The 15330-nt window shown below is 46.2% G+C and overlaps 1 protein-coding gene across 2 annotated transcripts in view; it reads right to left on the reverse strand.

Moving 5' to 3' along the window:
* Nucleotides 1-15330, reverse strand: part of spns2 (SPNS lysolipid transporter 2, sphingosine-1-phosphate) — a 60789-nt gene that overhangs the window by 17122 nt on the left and 28337 nt on the right. For both annotated transcript variants that reach the window (XM_004561674.5, XM_004561675.5), the window contains exons 3-8: nt 12695-12831; nt 8716-8867; nt 4386-4452; nt 2026-2168; nt 896-1048; nt 444-633 (exon numbers count right to left, since the gene is read on the reverse strand). In XM_004561674.5, the coding sequence (XP_004561731.1) occupies nt 444-633; nt 896-1048; nt 2026-2168; nt 4386-4452; nt 8716-8867; nt 12695-12831 (842 nt within the window). The remainder of the gene's footprint in view (nt 1-443; nt 634-895; nt 1049-2025; nt 2169-4385; nt 4453-8715; nt 8868-12694; nt 12832-15330) is intronic.

A 15330-nucleotide genomic window follows, 5' to 3' on the forward strand; every position in this document is an offset into this window, starting at 1 on the left:
CCACGTTTCTGCCACTGCAGGCCAACTTGTTGAGAGTCCCTTCCTATTCCTTTGTCACTGATAAGAGCGAGAAATCTGTGCTTGATAAGTCCGACATTGTTTCAAAAACAGCCTTTCCTGCTGCACGAGGTAATTAGGTCCACTGGCTCCATGCTGTTTGCCTACGATTAGTGAGTGTGGAGGCCCGATCAGGCTCACCTGTTATTACGATCAGTATGATCAGCTACACCCATTCACTGCTCTGCTCCCACCCGACAGCTTCTCCGTCTCATTTGACTGTCAGCTTCTAGAACGAATCATAACTGACACGCTAATATCGCCTCATCCTTGAAAATGAAGAATGCTTTTCCAACATCCCCAAACCTGGCACAGCTCTTTACTTAAACTTGATCCACTGCAGGCACAACGCCGTCTGTGCGACAGCTCCAGGGAACGAGCCTTACGTAAGCTCCAATGATGCTCTTCTTGGCCACCACGAAGATGAGGCAGATGAAGATGGCCGAGCCCAGCATGCTGACGGCGCACACCAGAGGGTCGGCTCGTTCTGTCTTCTGGCGACACAGGCGTGTGGTGAGAGCCCCGATGACCACGCCTAACAGCCCCGTCACACATGTGATGGCCCCGAACACCATGCTGTGGGAAATAACGCAGATTTAGACGAGCAGGTTTTACAGCGTGAAACACTGCGATCAAGGTCGCAGAAGAATGGCGCACTGTAAAAAAAGCTACAATCAGCTGCTCACAGTGGGGTGTGTCACACGCTCCTCCTCATGCATCCTTTGGAGGAAACTCAAATAGTTTTACTTTCTATCTCTGATCCTTAAACGGTGCTGGAGTCCTGCCCTTTACAAGGAAACAGAAATCCACCCCCTCCGTCGAGTCATGAGCCTCTCACCTGTCCGTGCTACTGCAAATCTCTTTTGTGCAAGCCTCTGCCGTCTTCTGCACCACCCGGGCTCTAAACAGGTAGCCAGGAATCCATATACCAAACGCACCCGTGGCAAAGGAGACCGCTGCCGAAGCCAAGGAGGAGAACACGTAGCTCCGACTGGCAACAAAGACACAGAAAGATCGTGAGGATAATCACATCGTGTCAAACATCTCGCTGACTCTTTCTTATCTGACCAGAACTGCAAGCTGATGGTTGCACAGAGTTAAAGCAGCTGAAACAGCAGGTGCTGCAGCTCAAAGCCACCGAAGTGAAGAATAAATCCAAACGGCTAAAAATGTCCAACATCTCTATAAAGAAACCCAGCCCACGGGTCCAACACAACAAAGCTACAGTGTTTCACCGGCTGGGACCACATCCTTTGTAACGATGGGCGATGAGGGAGTACGAACTGGTGCTGCGGTTTGGGGAAGGCCTCGAAGGGGACTGGTGACGCCTCCCGGGCCGGACAGATCCTATGTACTAACGAGGAGTGAATGAAGGAAAGGACGAGAGGAGAGGAGAGGAGAGGAGCGAGAGAAAACGGGGGGGCATGAAAATGAGAACAGCAGGTATTGGTGAAGGGGGGGCTTCTACAGCCTGAGGCCGGAGGTGGTCTGCTCCTGAAATTCAGATGATATCTCCATGTGCTGTTCAGCAGAAGGGCAGGAGGACAGTGAATGCTCCTGTTGGCATTTCCATTTCAGCCATGGTTACATAATGAAGACGTGTGTAATGCTTTTGTTTGTCCATCCAACAATTTAAACGTACTGATGAAGGATGTAGTTGAATGTAAAGAAGCATGTTCTCACACTTAGAAAGCTAAAAACAGACAATTCTGCTATTTTCCTTATTTAATATCAGCTGTGAGCAAACCAGAGGGAAGCAAAGACAGGGTGGACATGTAGGGAAACTGAGACGACAGCTTTAGACGGAGGATGATCGGAGGGGCAGATGATCTAGGATGAGATCATTTAGGACTGTTGGGACCTTGCAGCTCGACTTATATCCAAAACTCTAAATCTATCCATAAATCCCCCTGAACACTGAACTCATAAACGATTTCCCAAAATGTGCTGTCTGAAAGTGAGCCTTACTTCTTGGCGAGCGCTTTCATGTCACACAACCAGGAGGTGCGGCTCCTGATGCGACCTCCCAGCTGATCGGCGCTCCCTCTCTTTGGGTCAGGGACAAGGAGCAGGATGAGAACGCTTGCAGTGATGCCTAAAACTGGGGAAACCTAAAGGGACGAGAATCAATCAGCATCAGAGTTCAGACACATCATGCTAACAAACAGCAATAGAAGAGTTAAAACAGGAGACAAAGAACGCTGTTTCCAGTCTGAATGGACGGCGTCTGCGTTACGCCTGACACTCACTGTGTGGGTGTGCATGTGTGTGCATGTGTGGGTGTGGGCCTGGCTGTGGGTACAAGCACAAAAGAGCCTAAAAAAGCTTTTTTTGTTTTTGCTTTGTGAGGTTTCACCGAGGTGAAAACCTCATAAAGTGCCCATCTGCTGCTATAGTCACCATCATCTTTCATGGGCTGCGTGGCAGCGTGTTTGTACCTGTGTGCGACTTTGTGGCGGAGACGAAGACAAAAGGCAGGATGGGCTGCGTTCGAGGGGGTTCGTTTGAGTGATACAAATTGCTCACAAAAGCAAAACCAATTTCGTATGTCAGGGGAAATTCATCCCGTTATATTTTGATGCTCATAAAAGCCCATTTATATGCATAAGTACTGCGCTGCTGTGAAACGTGTGTCTGTGTGTGTCTGTGTGTGTCTGTGTGAGGATGTGTGCGTCTGTGTTTGTCCTTTGGAGTTTTTCACTGGGGGAATAATTCTGTGTCTGCCGTGGCTCATAATGCAGTTAATAATGTGGCTGCGCTCTCAGAAGTGTGAGGATTACGCCGCCGTGCGCCGCCGTCTACATCGAAATCTTATAACGTGTCTCAGAGCGAGGCGGCCTAATGGAAGCTGGAGCTGGTCTCACTGAAGGGGAAACAAATATCAGGTTTTTTGGCACTTATGTTCCTTCAGAATTATTCTAAAACTCAAAGGGGCTGTGACCTTTAACCTCGACTCCCACAGGGCCCATTAGACGCTTCCTGTATGGGTGGTGGGCTATCAAATAAATGAGCTACTGCCCTCTCCTGCTGGACCTCCTTTGTTGCTTCATCCCATCCATATTTTCAGGAAGCTAGCTGGAACACGCTGGGCAAAAACAAACGGAAGCGCTGCAGTGTTTTTCCCTTCAAGCAGGATGCCGCTGCAAAGAACCCGTTTTATGTCTTGTTATTTGTTTTCCCTGCATGCCACACCGGTGATTAATTGGCTTTGAGATTGTTTTATTGGAATGTCATTGTGGCTGCTTTGGAACAAGCCAGCCTGCTCTTTGTTTTTATTTTAAAGCTCCGCCACGGCGAGGAAGAAATGAACTTCCTGCCAAGCGAGCTGTCCGTGTCCAGGAATCTCTTCCATGGCGAGAAAGTTTCATGTGTTCCAGTCACTTCATAAGAAGGGTGAGGTCATACTTCGTTCCAAGGATGGGCCTGAAGTTAGCGGTTCGCGAGGAGCCCTGCTGGGGTTCTCGCTGGTCCCCTCCTTTGAGGCCGGGCGGCTTCATTGAGGTTCACCTCCAAACATTTGGTCTCAGCTTTGGCTTTATGCTCCTAATAGAGCACCTTTCTCCTGCTGCAGCACAAAACAGTCTATTAATGAGTTTTTTCAATATCCCATCAGCAGGTTTCTGCAGATAGATTTCTCTCGGGAGCAGAAATGAGCCTTTTATCAAACGAGATCCAGGTTAATTCGTCAGAGCACCTTTAGGGTATTTGCCCAACAGTACTTAGTCACAGCTGTAGCGCCATGCCCGGCTCATTGCTCCATCGCTGCCCTACAAAGACGTTTAATGCCTGCGGCGCCTGTTGCAGCTCATTTCCTGCGGGTGATTCTTGCTCTCTATAAACAGCATCTTTGCATCAGCTGCTGAATCGGGCTCTGACATCATCTCTGTCGCTTTGCTTTACGGTGTGACGTCAGGAGACATTTGTTTGACACAACACAGCTCGTACCTGCGGATGCACCCGAGACGTGCAACAGTGACACAATGGCCAAACCAAATGTTGTATTTCCTTAATCTCCTGTAGTGACAAAGACCTCCCAGAGCTGCCATTTATCCTCGTTCAGCAGAAATGGCCTTCATGAGCAAAATGTTACTTAAATGTTTACAGCGACTGCAGCGTGTTTATTAGAAATCCACGTTCCTGCTGCTGAAGCCGATCAGAACCTATGCAGCAAATGTTTTTTTGGTGTGAACGTGTAATGGAAGAAGATGGTTTTAGAAAGGCTTCTGCAGGAAGCTGAAGGCTGAGCTAAGGAGGATTTGAGCCTCTGTTCCCCAAACGTCTGAGCCAGTGCCCCCTCCCACCACCCCACATGATGCTGACGCTCTTACCCTCAGTGCCCAGTGCCAGTCTCCTGCAGCCTCCTTGGCGCTGGAGCCCAGGATGTAGCCCAGCCCGCTGCAGAGGGACAAACAGGTTATGCATCAAAACACAACATATACAGCATTTTACTGTCAGCCTGCTCTGCTCAAGTTTACCGAATCACAGAAACATTTGGGTCCATCTTCACATAACAGCATAATGGCGTCATTCTCCCTGCAGCACACTCATGATGTGATGTGCACGTCTGCAAAGGTTGTTTGGGTACAACGATCTCATCGAGCAATCGTTCTTAAAATGATCCTGCAGTGTGTAGGTGAGACACTGAATCTGCAACACTTCAATACACAGGCCGGGTTTTTCTAGTGTTTCTGAGTAAATCGAGCCTATTGCTGTGTTACTAAACAGAACAGGTCCTGAGCTGCTTCATTCATCTGAGGTAATGTTGCTCTTCTCTCAGCTTGTGGCCATTCTGCCGCGGTCTCTGGCCTCATCAGTGCATTTGTGCCCACAGACCTGTTGTTGTTGTTCCTCTTTCAGACTTTGTGTGAAAGATATACATATATATATATATATATATATATATATATATATATATATATATATATATGGCCCCAACTGACCGAGTGCTCAGTGAATACCTCAGGCAGCAGAAACCCAAGAAAGAGGAGGGAGACGAGGAACCATCATGGAAGGACAGGCCCATGCACGGTATGTACCACCGGCAGATAGAGGAGGTGGCTGATATCCAGAAATCCTACCAGTGGCTGGACAAAGCTGGACTGAAAGACAGCACAGAGGCACTAATCATGGCAGCACAAGAACAAGCTCTGAGCACAAGATCCATAGAGGCTGGGGTCTATCACACCAGGCAAGACCCCAGGTGCAGGCTGTGTAAAGATGCCCCAGAGACAATCCAGCACATAACAGCAGGGTGCAAGATGCTAGCAGGCAAGGCATACATGGAACGCCATAACCAAGTGGCCGGCATAGTGTACAGGAACATCTGTGCCGAGTATAACCTGGAAGTCCCGAGGTCAAAATGGGAGATGCCCCCAAGGGTGGTGGAGAATGACCGAGCTAAGATCCTGTGGGACTTCCAGATACAGACGGACAAAATGGTGGTGGCTAACCAACCGGACATAGTGGTGGTAGACAAACAGAAGAAGACGGCCGTAGTGATCGATGTAGCGGTTCCAAATGACAGCAATATCAGGAAGAAGGAACACGAGAAGCTGGAGAAATACCAAGGGCTCAGAGAAGAGCTCGAGAGGATGTGGAGGGTGAAGGTAACGGTGGTCCCCGTGGTAATCGGAGCACTAGGTGCGGTGACTCCCAAGCTAGGCGAGTGGCTCCAGCAGATCCCGGGAACAACATCGGAGATCTCTGTCCAGAAGAGCGCAGTCCTGGGAACAGCTAAGATACTGCGCAGGACCCTCAAGCTCCCAGGCCTCTGGTAGAGGACCCGAGCTTGAAGGATAAACCGCCCGCAGGGGCGTGCTGGGTGTTTATATATATATATATATATATATATAAAAATATATAAAAATATATAAAAATATATAAAAGCAGTTGCTGAAATGCTCAAATGCCCCGCCCATGGTACCTGTTCGGATCGCTCTTCTTCCTCTGATCAGTGGCCGCTTCGACAAACAATCACTGGAATTATGTGTAATTAGTGAAGTGGTCAGTCAGTTGTGACTCAGTGACATGCGTCAGCTGAGTCTGTCATTTCCATCACTGAAGCTGAAGCCCACACTACTACACATCCTGTTTGTAGTCTGATTATAGCTGCTGAGTGTTTGGGAACTAATGACGTGTTACTGATCAAAGCACCGGAATCTGTTTGGTCTCTGCGTGGGTGATTTGTGCGAGCAGCCACTAAACGCAGGTGTAAAGTAACTAATGTGAGGACACAGAGCCAGTGTTGTCTTCTGGCCGCGGGCTTTACTCTCACAGTAATTTCACTGCTTTTGCTAAAAAAATGGTGTTTTGTGCTTAACGAATGAACGCTGCAGTGAAACGTTTGAGGGAACTGTCGCTGGATCAGATCGGGTGAGATCGGCGTGGCATCAGCGTTTCAAGGACAAAAAGGATTCAGATTGATAACTGGGCACCTGGGGATTAGTAAATACAAAGCTGCTGAGCTTGTAGGCGATGACGTAACTGCCAGTAATGATGAAACTGTCAGAAAAGACGCTGCTTTACACCCCTGATGCCAGTTTATCCAGCATGACCATACTCATCAAATGTCAACAGAAAACCCGACGAGTGTGACAATAACATGAATCGTTAACTTTCAGAGGCTTTGAGCACTTTTGACCTACACTGATCTCTGCCACTAAAACTGAAGACTGTAAAGTGGCTTGGATGGAAAACGTCGCTGACGATCATCACTGAGACACGTCTCTAAATTAAGTTTTCTTTGTTTGTCACACGTTTATGACGCTGCATTACGGGAACGTTACCTGGAAAAATGGAGTTAAAATGGGCGAACTAACTAAACGGTGGCTAACTGTAAACTTTGTACACAACATTCTGAATCTCTCAGATGCAAATTTGTCATTTAACCTATAGACACAACAAAAGTGGACTCGACATCAAGTGATAGTGATGTTTGTAAAGAAGAGGTTCTCCTTGATCCACCATCACTTTGGTACCGACGTCAGCGGGGCAGTTTGAGCTCTTACTGGCAGAGATGGAGTCACGTGTGAGGGCGCAGAGGAATCTGATTACCTTTACACTTTCATATCGCTGCATATTCAAACGCTATGATCGCACTTGTTTCCAAATGCAGCAGTCTGATTGGTCAGATCATGCAAAAAATCCTCCGAATCGAAACAATCTGAAAAATGACGGCGTTAAATCTGAAAACATGTTAACACACAATATAAACGCGTCTGGTGCGTTAAGGCCTTTAAGTCTTGCCTGACACTAAACACGATCACAGCTTGACGGAGCTCATGGCTTCCACGGACAGACACTCTGCCCCAGATAGCAGTGACACATTGGCCCCGAGCCTGGCGTCCAACACTTTGCGCGGCTTCTACTCACAGTTTGTTTAAACTCTTGACTGGAAAAGTGAAGAAAGCCAGTCAGCCTTTGTGATTTCTGAGTTATCTGCATGTGCAGAGTCTCTCCCCACATGCTGTTTCCCATCAGAATAATAAATTGCAACACTAGCGAGAGGATCAATTGAGCGCAACAACTTTGTTTTCAGCACTTGCTGCTAAAAGAGACAAAACATGTTTAGCTGGTTTTATACACACGCACAGTGAAGGTGGAAACAGTCTGCCGTCGTCGGCTAGTCTTCCAAAAATAACAGAGCAGCATAAACGTGCTCAGACAGCATATGATATTTCCAGTGAGTGACTAACAGCTAATCTTATCAGAGAGCGTTTGGAAAGTTCGACACAACAATAAAACCTGAGCATGAAAAACAGACCGACTCAAACGGCAGCGAGACCCAGAAACATATCTGTGGGGCCGGTTTCAAAAAGGTTTGAAAAAACAAACAAACAAAGGATGAAGGGCAGGGGAAGCCGTTTCCTATGAATCCAGTCTAATTCCTGGGTCATTTCCTGAAAATGGTCACCGCAGCGTCAGTAAAGACAAACAAGCGGGAGAGTGGATAGGATGTTTGACGCGCCACGCCGAGGCTCCCTCTTTCACCTCCCATTGTCATTGTTGCTGGGCAGTTTACCGTGACCCAAACAACTCTGGCGAGTCATAACACAAGCACTCAAAGGGCAGATTAGGCTTCCCTTTGCTCGTCTGTCTCCAGCCTGGATATAATGACAGAAATGTCAAATAACGCTCATGTTCAGAGCGTTGCAGACTACGCAGCGCTTCCAGCATGCAAACGATGGAGAACAGCACAGCCTGCGACAGCTCGGGCGAATGGGACGTCTCTAAAGTGAGCATCGCAGGTACATTGGTCTTTTATTTCTTGGCTCTGTTTGTTTTCTCCCTGAGCTTCTTTATCTGCTTAAATGAATTGCAGAGCCTAGAGACTCGAGCTTAATAATACCTCCTACTCACAAATCTCCATGTCACAGCTCCAACCCTGCTTTAAGCTTCACAGAGCCAACTGAAAGTATTTTTCTGCAAAGGTTCAATTTAAAAAAAACAAACATAAGCGTGACCTTCCCAATGTGAGGAAAAGTTCAATTATCTATATGACAGCTCTGTAGTTCCTTTGGATTTAACATCTGAAGGACGGGCTAGGAGAGATGAAAGGATGAAAACGTTCATGGTCATCACTGAGGTGTCGTTTCATGAACATTCAGCTCCCAAAATAGCTCATCAGCTTCAACAACCCAGGCCCTGTCTGCATCTTACCTTCCCAGGGGGATGGCCAGGTAGAAGACAGAGAGCATCATGGTGCGGGTGTTACTAGTAAAGAGGTCTCCTATGATGGTGGGAGAGATGGAGGAGTAGCTGGATTCTCCGATGCCCACGAGTCCTCTGGAGAGCACAAACAGCCAGAAGTACTGTGGAGAGGAGGAAGAAGCTAATCTGCGTATCCTTGTGTTACAATCACAACATTTAATCACTTAGTATTTACATCCGTGCTGATTCAGCATCGCTGAGCTTGTGAACATACAGTGGAGGATCAGTGGGTCATCCTCCGAGACATCAGAGCATCAAACATGGTAATTCTGTTTAACCATTATTGAGTTCCTACTTTACACCAGGTAAATATAAAATACAATGAAACACCATGTAGTCGGTCTTTATAGGTGTAGTCCATCAGTTAAGTATATTATCATTGTCGCAAAATATTCAGTGGCTTCATGAGCTCTTGTATGAGCACCAAAAAACATGGATTTTCAGAATAAAAGTCTTTTATAATTCTTCTTTCTGCATATGTTAGCATAGTCTGCATCTATGCCCATCATGCTGCTGTACTGGTGCTGAGCACAGATTAGTTATTGACTTTGAATGTTATGTATTATATTATCAGTTAATGGAAATATAACAGCAGTAAGATTTTATGTGTTTAATCTGCGCGGTATGAAGGGATGAAGAGACAAACTTAAAAGGCCTTAATAGGAGCATCTTTCTCATTGAGGCACCTGTGCAGGCAGCTGATCGCTAACTGTTTCCACGGCAACCACTACTCACTACATCTGGACGACCGGCTTGCTTGTAAAGCTGCAAAGAAATCGGGATCCCCACACAGGAGACAAATGACAAACACGGGTCAGTAATCTGACCTGTGATCTGGCCACAACGAGACATTTACAGTAAAGACTTCCAATCCAGTCAGCTGCTCTTATATGCAAAGATCTTTTTATTTCCACTCGTAACGCGGCTCTGGGCTGTTACAGCCCGATAAGCAGTGTCCTTCATAAAGACGTAATTAGGAGCTGTTTATACCAGTGAAGACGCCAAAGATGTGTTTACTGTTTTTTCAGCACATAGTTTTGCATTATTATATTGCTTGAGACTATGAGCCCATGCAAGTGTTTACTGCTGTGTATATAGTTATGTTTGTCACATTGTTTGAAATGATTTACAGACAGACTATTTTTTTCCTTTAATGGCCGTTTGGTGGGATGATGACAGGCACTCTTCCTGTGTTTGTGGTCACTGGAACAGAAACTCTACTAGCAATGACAAAGAAGCAACGCTGCCAAAGAAGCACCACAAAAATGTGGTTTGGAAAACGTCTGAAGACTACAAAGACACGAAAGAGAAGTTTGAGATGATCGAAACCTTTCCCCGACTTTTGAATGAGTTAAAGACAAATATCAGCATGCTGACATGGCGGGGTTAGTTTCCCATGTTCACTGACATACGATGAGCTCACAATCAGCTGTTTTCAACTAGTACGTTTGAGAAACTGTGTGTTGTTACTTTATTAAAGCACAGTCTGATATTTATCTACAGGACACCAGTTCAGGCACTTGTCACTGGTCCTGACACTTTAGCAAGTCCAAAGAGGTACTTTGAAGGAAACTTTTATCATTTACGTCCACATCTACTCGCTTCTTTGGTTATATTAAAGGTAGAATGGGAGGTCTGTGGAACCAGGACTACCAGTTTGGACTGGGAGACAGACACCTGCTCTGCTTTTAAGATTAAAAACTTTCCTTTTTGGTAAAGCTTATAGTTGGAGCTGGATCAGGTGGCCTACAGGTGCATTTAGTCATTAGTTATCATTAACGGTGCCGTGCCTGCTGACAGACGGTGTACGTGTGTTTTATGTATTAACAGACCTCTCTGCACTGAATCATATCTGTTATTAACCTCTGTCTCTCTTCCACAGCATGTCTTTATCCTGTCTTCCTTCGCTCACCCCAACCAATCGCAGCAGATGGCCCCGCCCCTCCCTGAGCCTGGTTCTGTCTGAGGTTTCTTCCTGTTAAAAGGGAGTTTTTCCTTCCCACTGTTGCCAAAGTGCTTGCTCACAGGGGGTCATATGATTGTTGGGTTTTTCTCTGTACCTATGAAGCGCCTTGAGGCGACTTATGTTGTGATTTGGCGCTATATAAATAAAATTGAATTGAATTTTATTCATTAGTGCTGTATTCTGTGTGCGTCCTTGCTTCTAACTCTTCTGTCATTTCTAACTAAGCCACTCCCACCTTTCCTGCTTTCCCACCAGTCGCATCACATGATTTTTCCCTCTGCTCATCTGCACTTCACTCCCTTTGTGAGTGCCCTCATGACATGTACTGTGGGAACAAAGACCGTTCCTTGCCTGATTGTCTTTGTGCTGTTGCCAGAGCTTTCCAGTTATTCATAGATGTTCTTGTTTTTTAACCCCTGCTAACCTGGAACTTGCCGCCACCTTTCTTTTCTCTTTCTGCTTGATTTGAAAGTTTTCCTGTTTGGAGTAAACTCCAAGTGGACTTTTACCTGCTTGTGTCTGAGTCATGCAGACTGGCTATTCACTGAAGAGCAGTCACGCAACAACACCATTATAAAGATGATACCGTCATAAAACTATAAACAAAAAAAGGATCATCAACCTGTGGAGTTGGTCCAACAAAAGATCTCGATGTCCTCGTCTCACACCCTCGACACAAACGAGGTGACGCTGAGTGAGCTGAGCGATGCTTTCTACTAAACTAAGGTATAAACAGGGACAGTCCTGGAAATATAACATATAAAGCCTACCAGAGGCAGACAAGCTGCAGCACAATGTGCTGTCTTTCTGGCGTATAGTAAGGAGCAGCGAGTAATATGCTTCAACATGTTAAAATAAAGAAGCACAAGTGATCACTTTATGACATAATCTTATGGTCATGAGGAAAAAGTATGAAGTTTCACTTTGTGGTGAATTTCTCTTATGTAAGATCTGCATCCTGCATCTCCTGCGAGTCCTTCCAAACGCCCCAGAGCGCCTCAAATGCATCACGACAGGAGTCTGTTGTAAGCACTCGTTAGCATTTCATTGTGTGTCGTGTCTTTCATCTCTCCTGGTGACAGTGCCACAGCTATTATATAACAGCCATCATGTCTCGTTTGATCGGCACGCTCAGGAACATGTCTTAAGGGTGGAGTCACAGTTGGAGACAAAGGACGTGAGCCATCAGCGGCCTTTGTGGGATTCGTCAGAGCTCCTTAACTTCAACTTATCTATAAGTGGCCTCGATGTATTTGCTGCTTAGGCGCAGCAGTCGAGTCGAGGACAGAGGACAGAGGACAGAGGACAGAGGACAGAGGACAGGCTCCTGAGACCTGAGCCGAGCTGTCGCTCCGCTCGCGGTTTACTTGCTGGAGACACTGCAGCGTGACGATGCTCTGCATGCTCCATAAATTTGACTAACACAGCTTTGAAGGCACATATTTCAGTCACTTTGTCAGATTTTCATTACAACAGTCAAGAAGGCACCACGAGCCCGTCGACGCCCCCACGCAGACGTCCGTGAGCCGAGCCTTTTACTCTAATATGATGTCGACTCTCAGCGGGACGCCCCTTCCCCCATTTTATGGCCTCCACGAATGAATGATGTGGCCGTTTAAAGCACCCGGCATCTCCTCGCACACAGAGGTTCTTAGAGACACACAGTCTAAATCTGCTTGTAAAAGATCAGCGAAATGAGTTTTATCTTCCAAACCATTGTAACCGAGACAAGCGCGAGGCCTTCATTAGCTGGCTGCTAGCCAGAGAGAGGGCGCAGGCAGAGCATGTCTACAAAGGCAGAGCGGGTATCTGACTTAATAAGCATGTCATTACATTTTGCTTGCCTTAACTTCGAGCGTATCCAGATCATTACAGAATAATAACCTTGTCTATGAGGGGAACCAACACACTGACAGTGGAGCTGCAGTGCTGCGAGCGCTGTGTGGTTTCTCAGAGCCGTACCTCTTTACTGATGAAGGAGCTCAACAGGGTAACAATGGACCAGAAGAAAATGCCACAGCTCAGGATGACCTTTCTGTTGAAGCGGTCGCCCAGGTAACCAAAGATGGGAGCTGCCACCATGAAGCTACAGATGAAAACTGCGGAAAGAGAAGAGAAACAGAAAATGACGGTCACTGACTTCGATACTCATTTACTGCATGAGCGGACTGCTGCTTTATGTCACACTGCTTCAGCTCTGATTAAGTCGAGACCCGTCCAGATCAAGTGTCTGATAGAAGTCAGCCAGAGACACGCCCCTGTTACACGTCACCTCACGAGAATATCACATAGATACGATAACACGTGGGTAGATGTCAGAGATAACTTGCATTAAGCTAACGTAGCAGGTCAGAGAAGCGCAGTTTGTGATGTAGTCAAATAAGGTAGCCCTGAAGGAGAGAAAATCAGGATGACATGTGGCAAATGTTACGAGCTCAGACCGATTAAAAAGGCTGTGGAGAAAAGAAAGAATGACAGTGGGAACTAACCAGATGTAGGACAATTCACAGCAATATCTGACCCTTGAGAAGCTCGGTGGCTGTGCAGCCATAAATAATTCCTCCATCTTAATTTCTTACAAGGAAACTTTGTGCTCCAAAATGTGCTTCCCTAATTGCCCCACTGCTGACTGCACGACCGCTCAGCCCTTGCAGGCTCTTCGTCAGTATTTATGAGGCGGGCGAACCCAAACACAGCAGAATTTTTAAAGCTTTCAAACTGAGTTTGGTGTCTTTGCGAAGGAGAAAGGGCAGCGATGTTACTCTTGACAGCAGCGGGAGGAGATGGGGAGGCAGGCGGGAGTGTTTTGACACATCATCAGCATAAACGTTCAGAGGAGCTGAGAGAGGAAAGCGAGGAGGGGGGTGTTATATAAGATACAGGCATCGCTGTCCCACAGCTGCTGAGGCCAGCCAGCGGGATGAGGGACAGTAATCAGATTAAAGCATAACTGTAGTTTTGGACATGTGATATCGTAGTCTGATAAACGGGAGAAAAAAAGCAAAAGGATAAAAACCCTATTTTGAGGCAAAAGCTGTGGTTTTACATAATGATGCTGCAGGTATGTACATGCAACAACTGGGCAGGTAGCGAAGCTGCATCCTGATAGGTTCACCACATCTGACTGAAAACATATATGAATATATGAAGTTCATATGTGAAATATGAATTTTTGGGATTAAAAGTAAGAGCCGTGTTATTGGTGTTACAGCTTAACACGCGTGTTATGTAAATGAAAAGTGCGTCCTCACTTTATAGAAAATCTACATGTGAACATTCGTCCGGTGCGACTCTGCTGTTATTTTTGGGGAAGAACAATCTAACCTGAGACAGGGAAATGATCTAAAGTCTAATTCTAATTTAATTTCACTAATATTAATGACGTTTTTACTGGAGCTGGGCGAGTTCCTAACGAGTGCCTCACATCTCCACCTCTCAGCGTCGCTACTCTCCCTCTTCTCGCCCGGGTTTCTTTCCCTCTCTGTCGCCTCCATCACCGACCACAGGCCTGTTGTGTCATGACTCTGATGACTCCTCCCTGCAGGTCCAGGTCTCTAAAAGAGCTCTGCCAGCTCACCCTGCAGCCACAGCACACACACACACACACACACACACACACACACACACACACACACACACACACACACACACACACACACACACACACACACACTGGTTCTGCTGTGCATACTGGAGATAAGTTGGGACAGGTCCATAATCAACCAGCAGCAGCTGCTCCTCGTGGGGACAGAGATCATTACTCTTGCTGTTACAAACACATCCTCACATCTTCAGCTGACTTAGTTCAGGTCATCAACCGGACCGCACAGGCTCTCTCTCTCCGCAGATCTTATTTTATGTAATTTGCTGATAAGTTGTGCTATTTTCCTCGGCTCATTTTCACCTTTTAGCAGTACCAGCACATGTGAGTTAAGTCGGGTAATAACAGTTTGCTCGCAGCCTTTTTGCTTTTAGAGTGAGACACATAAATCCTTTGTGCAAAAGTCTTTGATGTAACGTCAGCTTTGGTGTTAAAATTAAGAAGATGCTGTGGAGAAAAAACAGCCTCGGTGCCAAACTTGGCAAAAACAGAACAAATATGTGAAATACTGTTTTTAGTTTTGAGACGTGAAGGGCTGCGCCCAACCGAGCGAGAACGCCGCGCCTGCCAGGAACGCGCTTTCTCCTGAACCCGTTTGAACTCTGAAAGAAAATAATAAGATGATAAATAACAGTTACACTTCAGCTACAAATGGATTACTTTGTTTCTTGACACGAGGCGTAGGGGATGTTGTCAGGTTGTTTATTGTAAGAAAAACAAAGGTACACTCAGACGCTTTCTGCATGTTCTCTTATTAAATTCAGTGAAGTCAGAGTCAGCACTGATAATCCTGCTGAAGATTCAGATCTGGAGATCTTGTTCTTGTTCTCTTTGACCTTATTTATCCATCAGATCTTCAAAGAGACTCACATATTAATAATGTAGCTTTGTTTACAATGACAGATGTCTCCTGATAAGGATCACGACAGTCTTTTCTTGTCAGTGTTACACATTAGTTACAGGCTGGCATAAGAACACATGCTGACCCCGAAGACCA

The sequence above is a fragment of the Maylandia zebra genome, linkage group LG10 (assembly GCF_041146795.1).
Source record: "Maylandia zebra isolate NMK-2024a linkage group LG10, Mzebra_GT3a, whole genome shotgun sequence".
Lineage (NCBI taxonomy): Eukaryota > Metazoa > Chordata > Actinopteri > Cichliformes > Cichlidae > Maylandia > Maylandia zebra.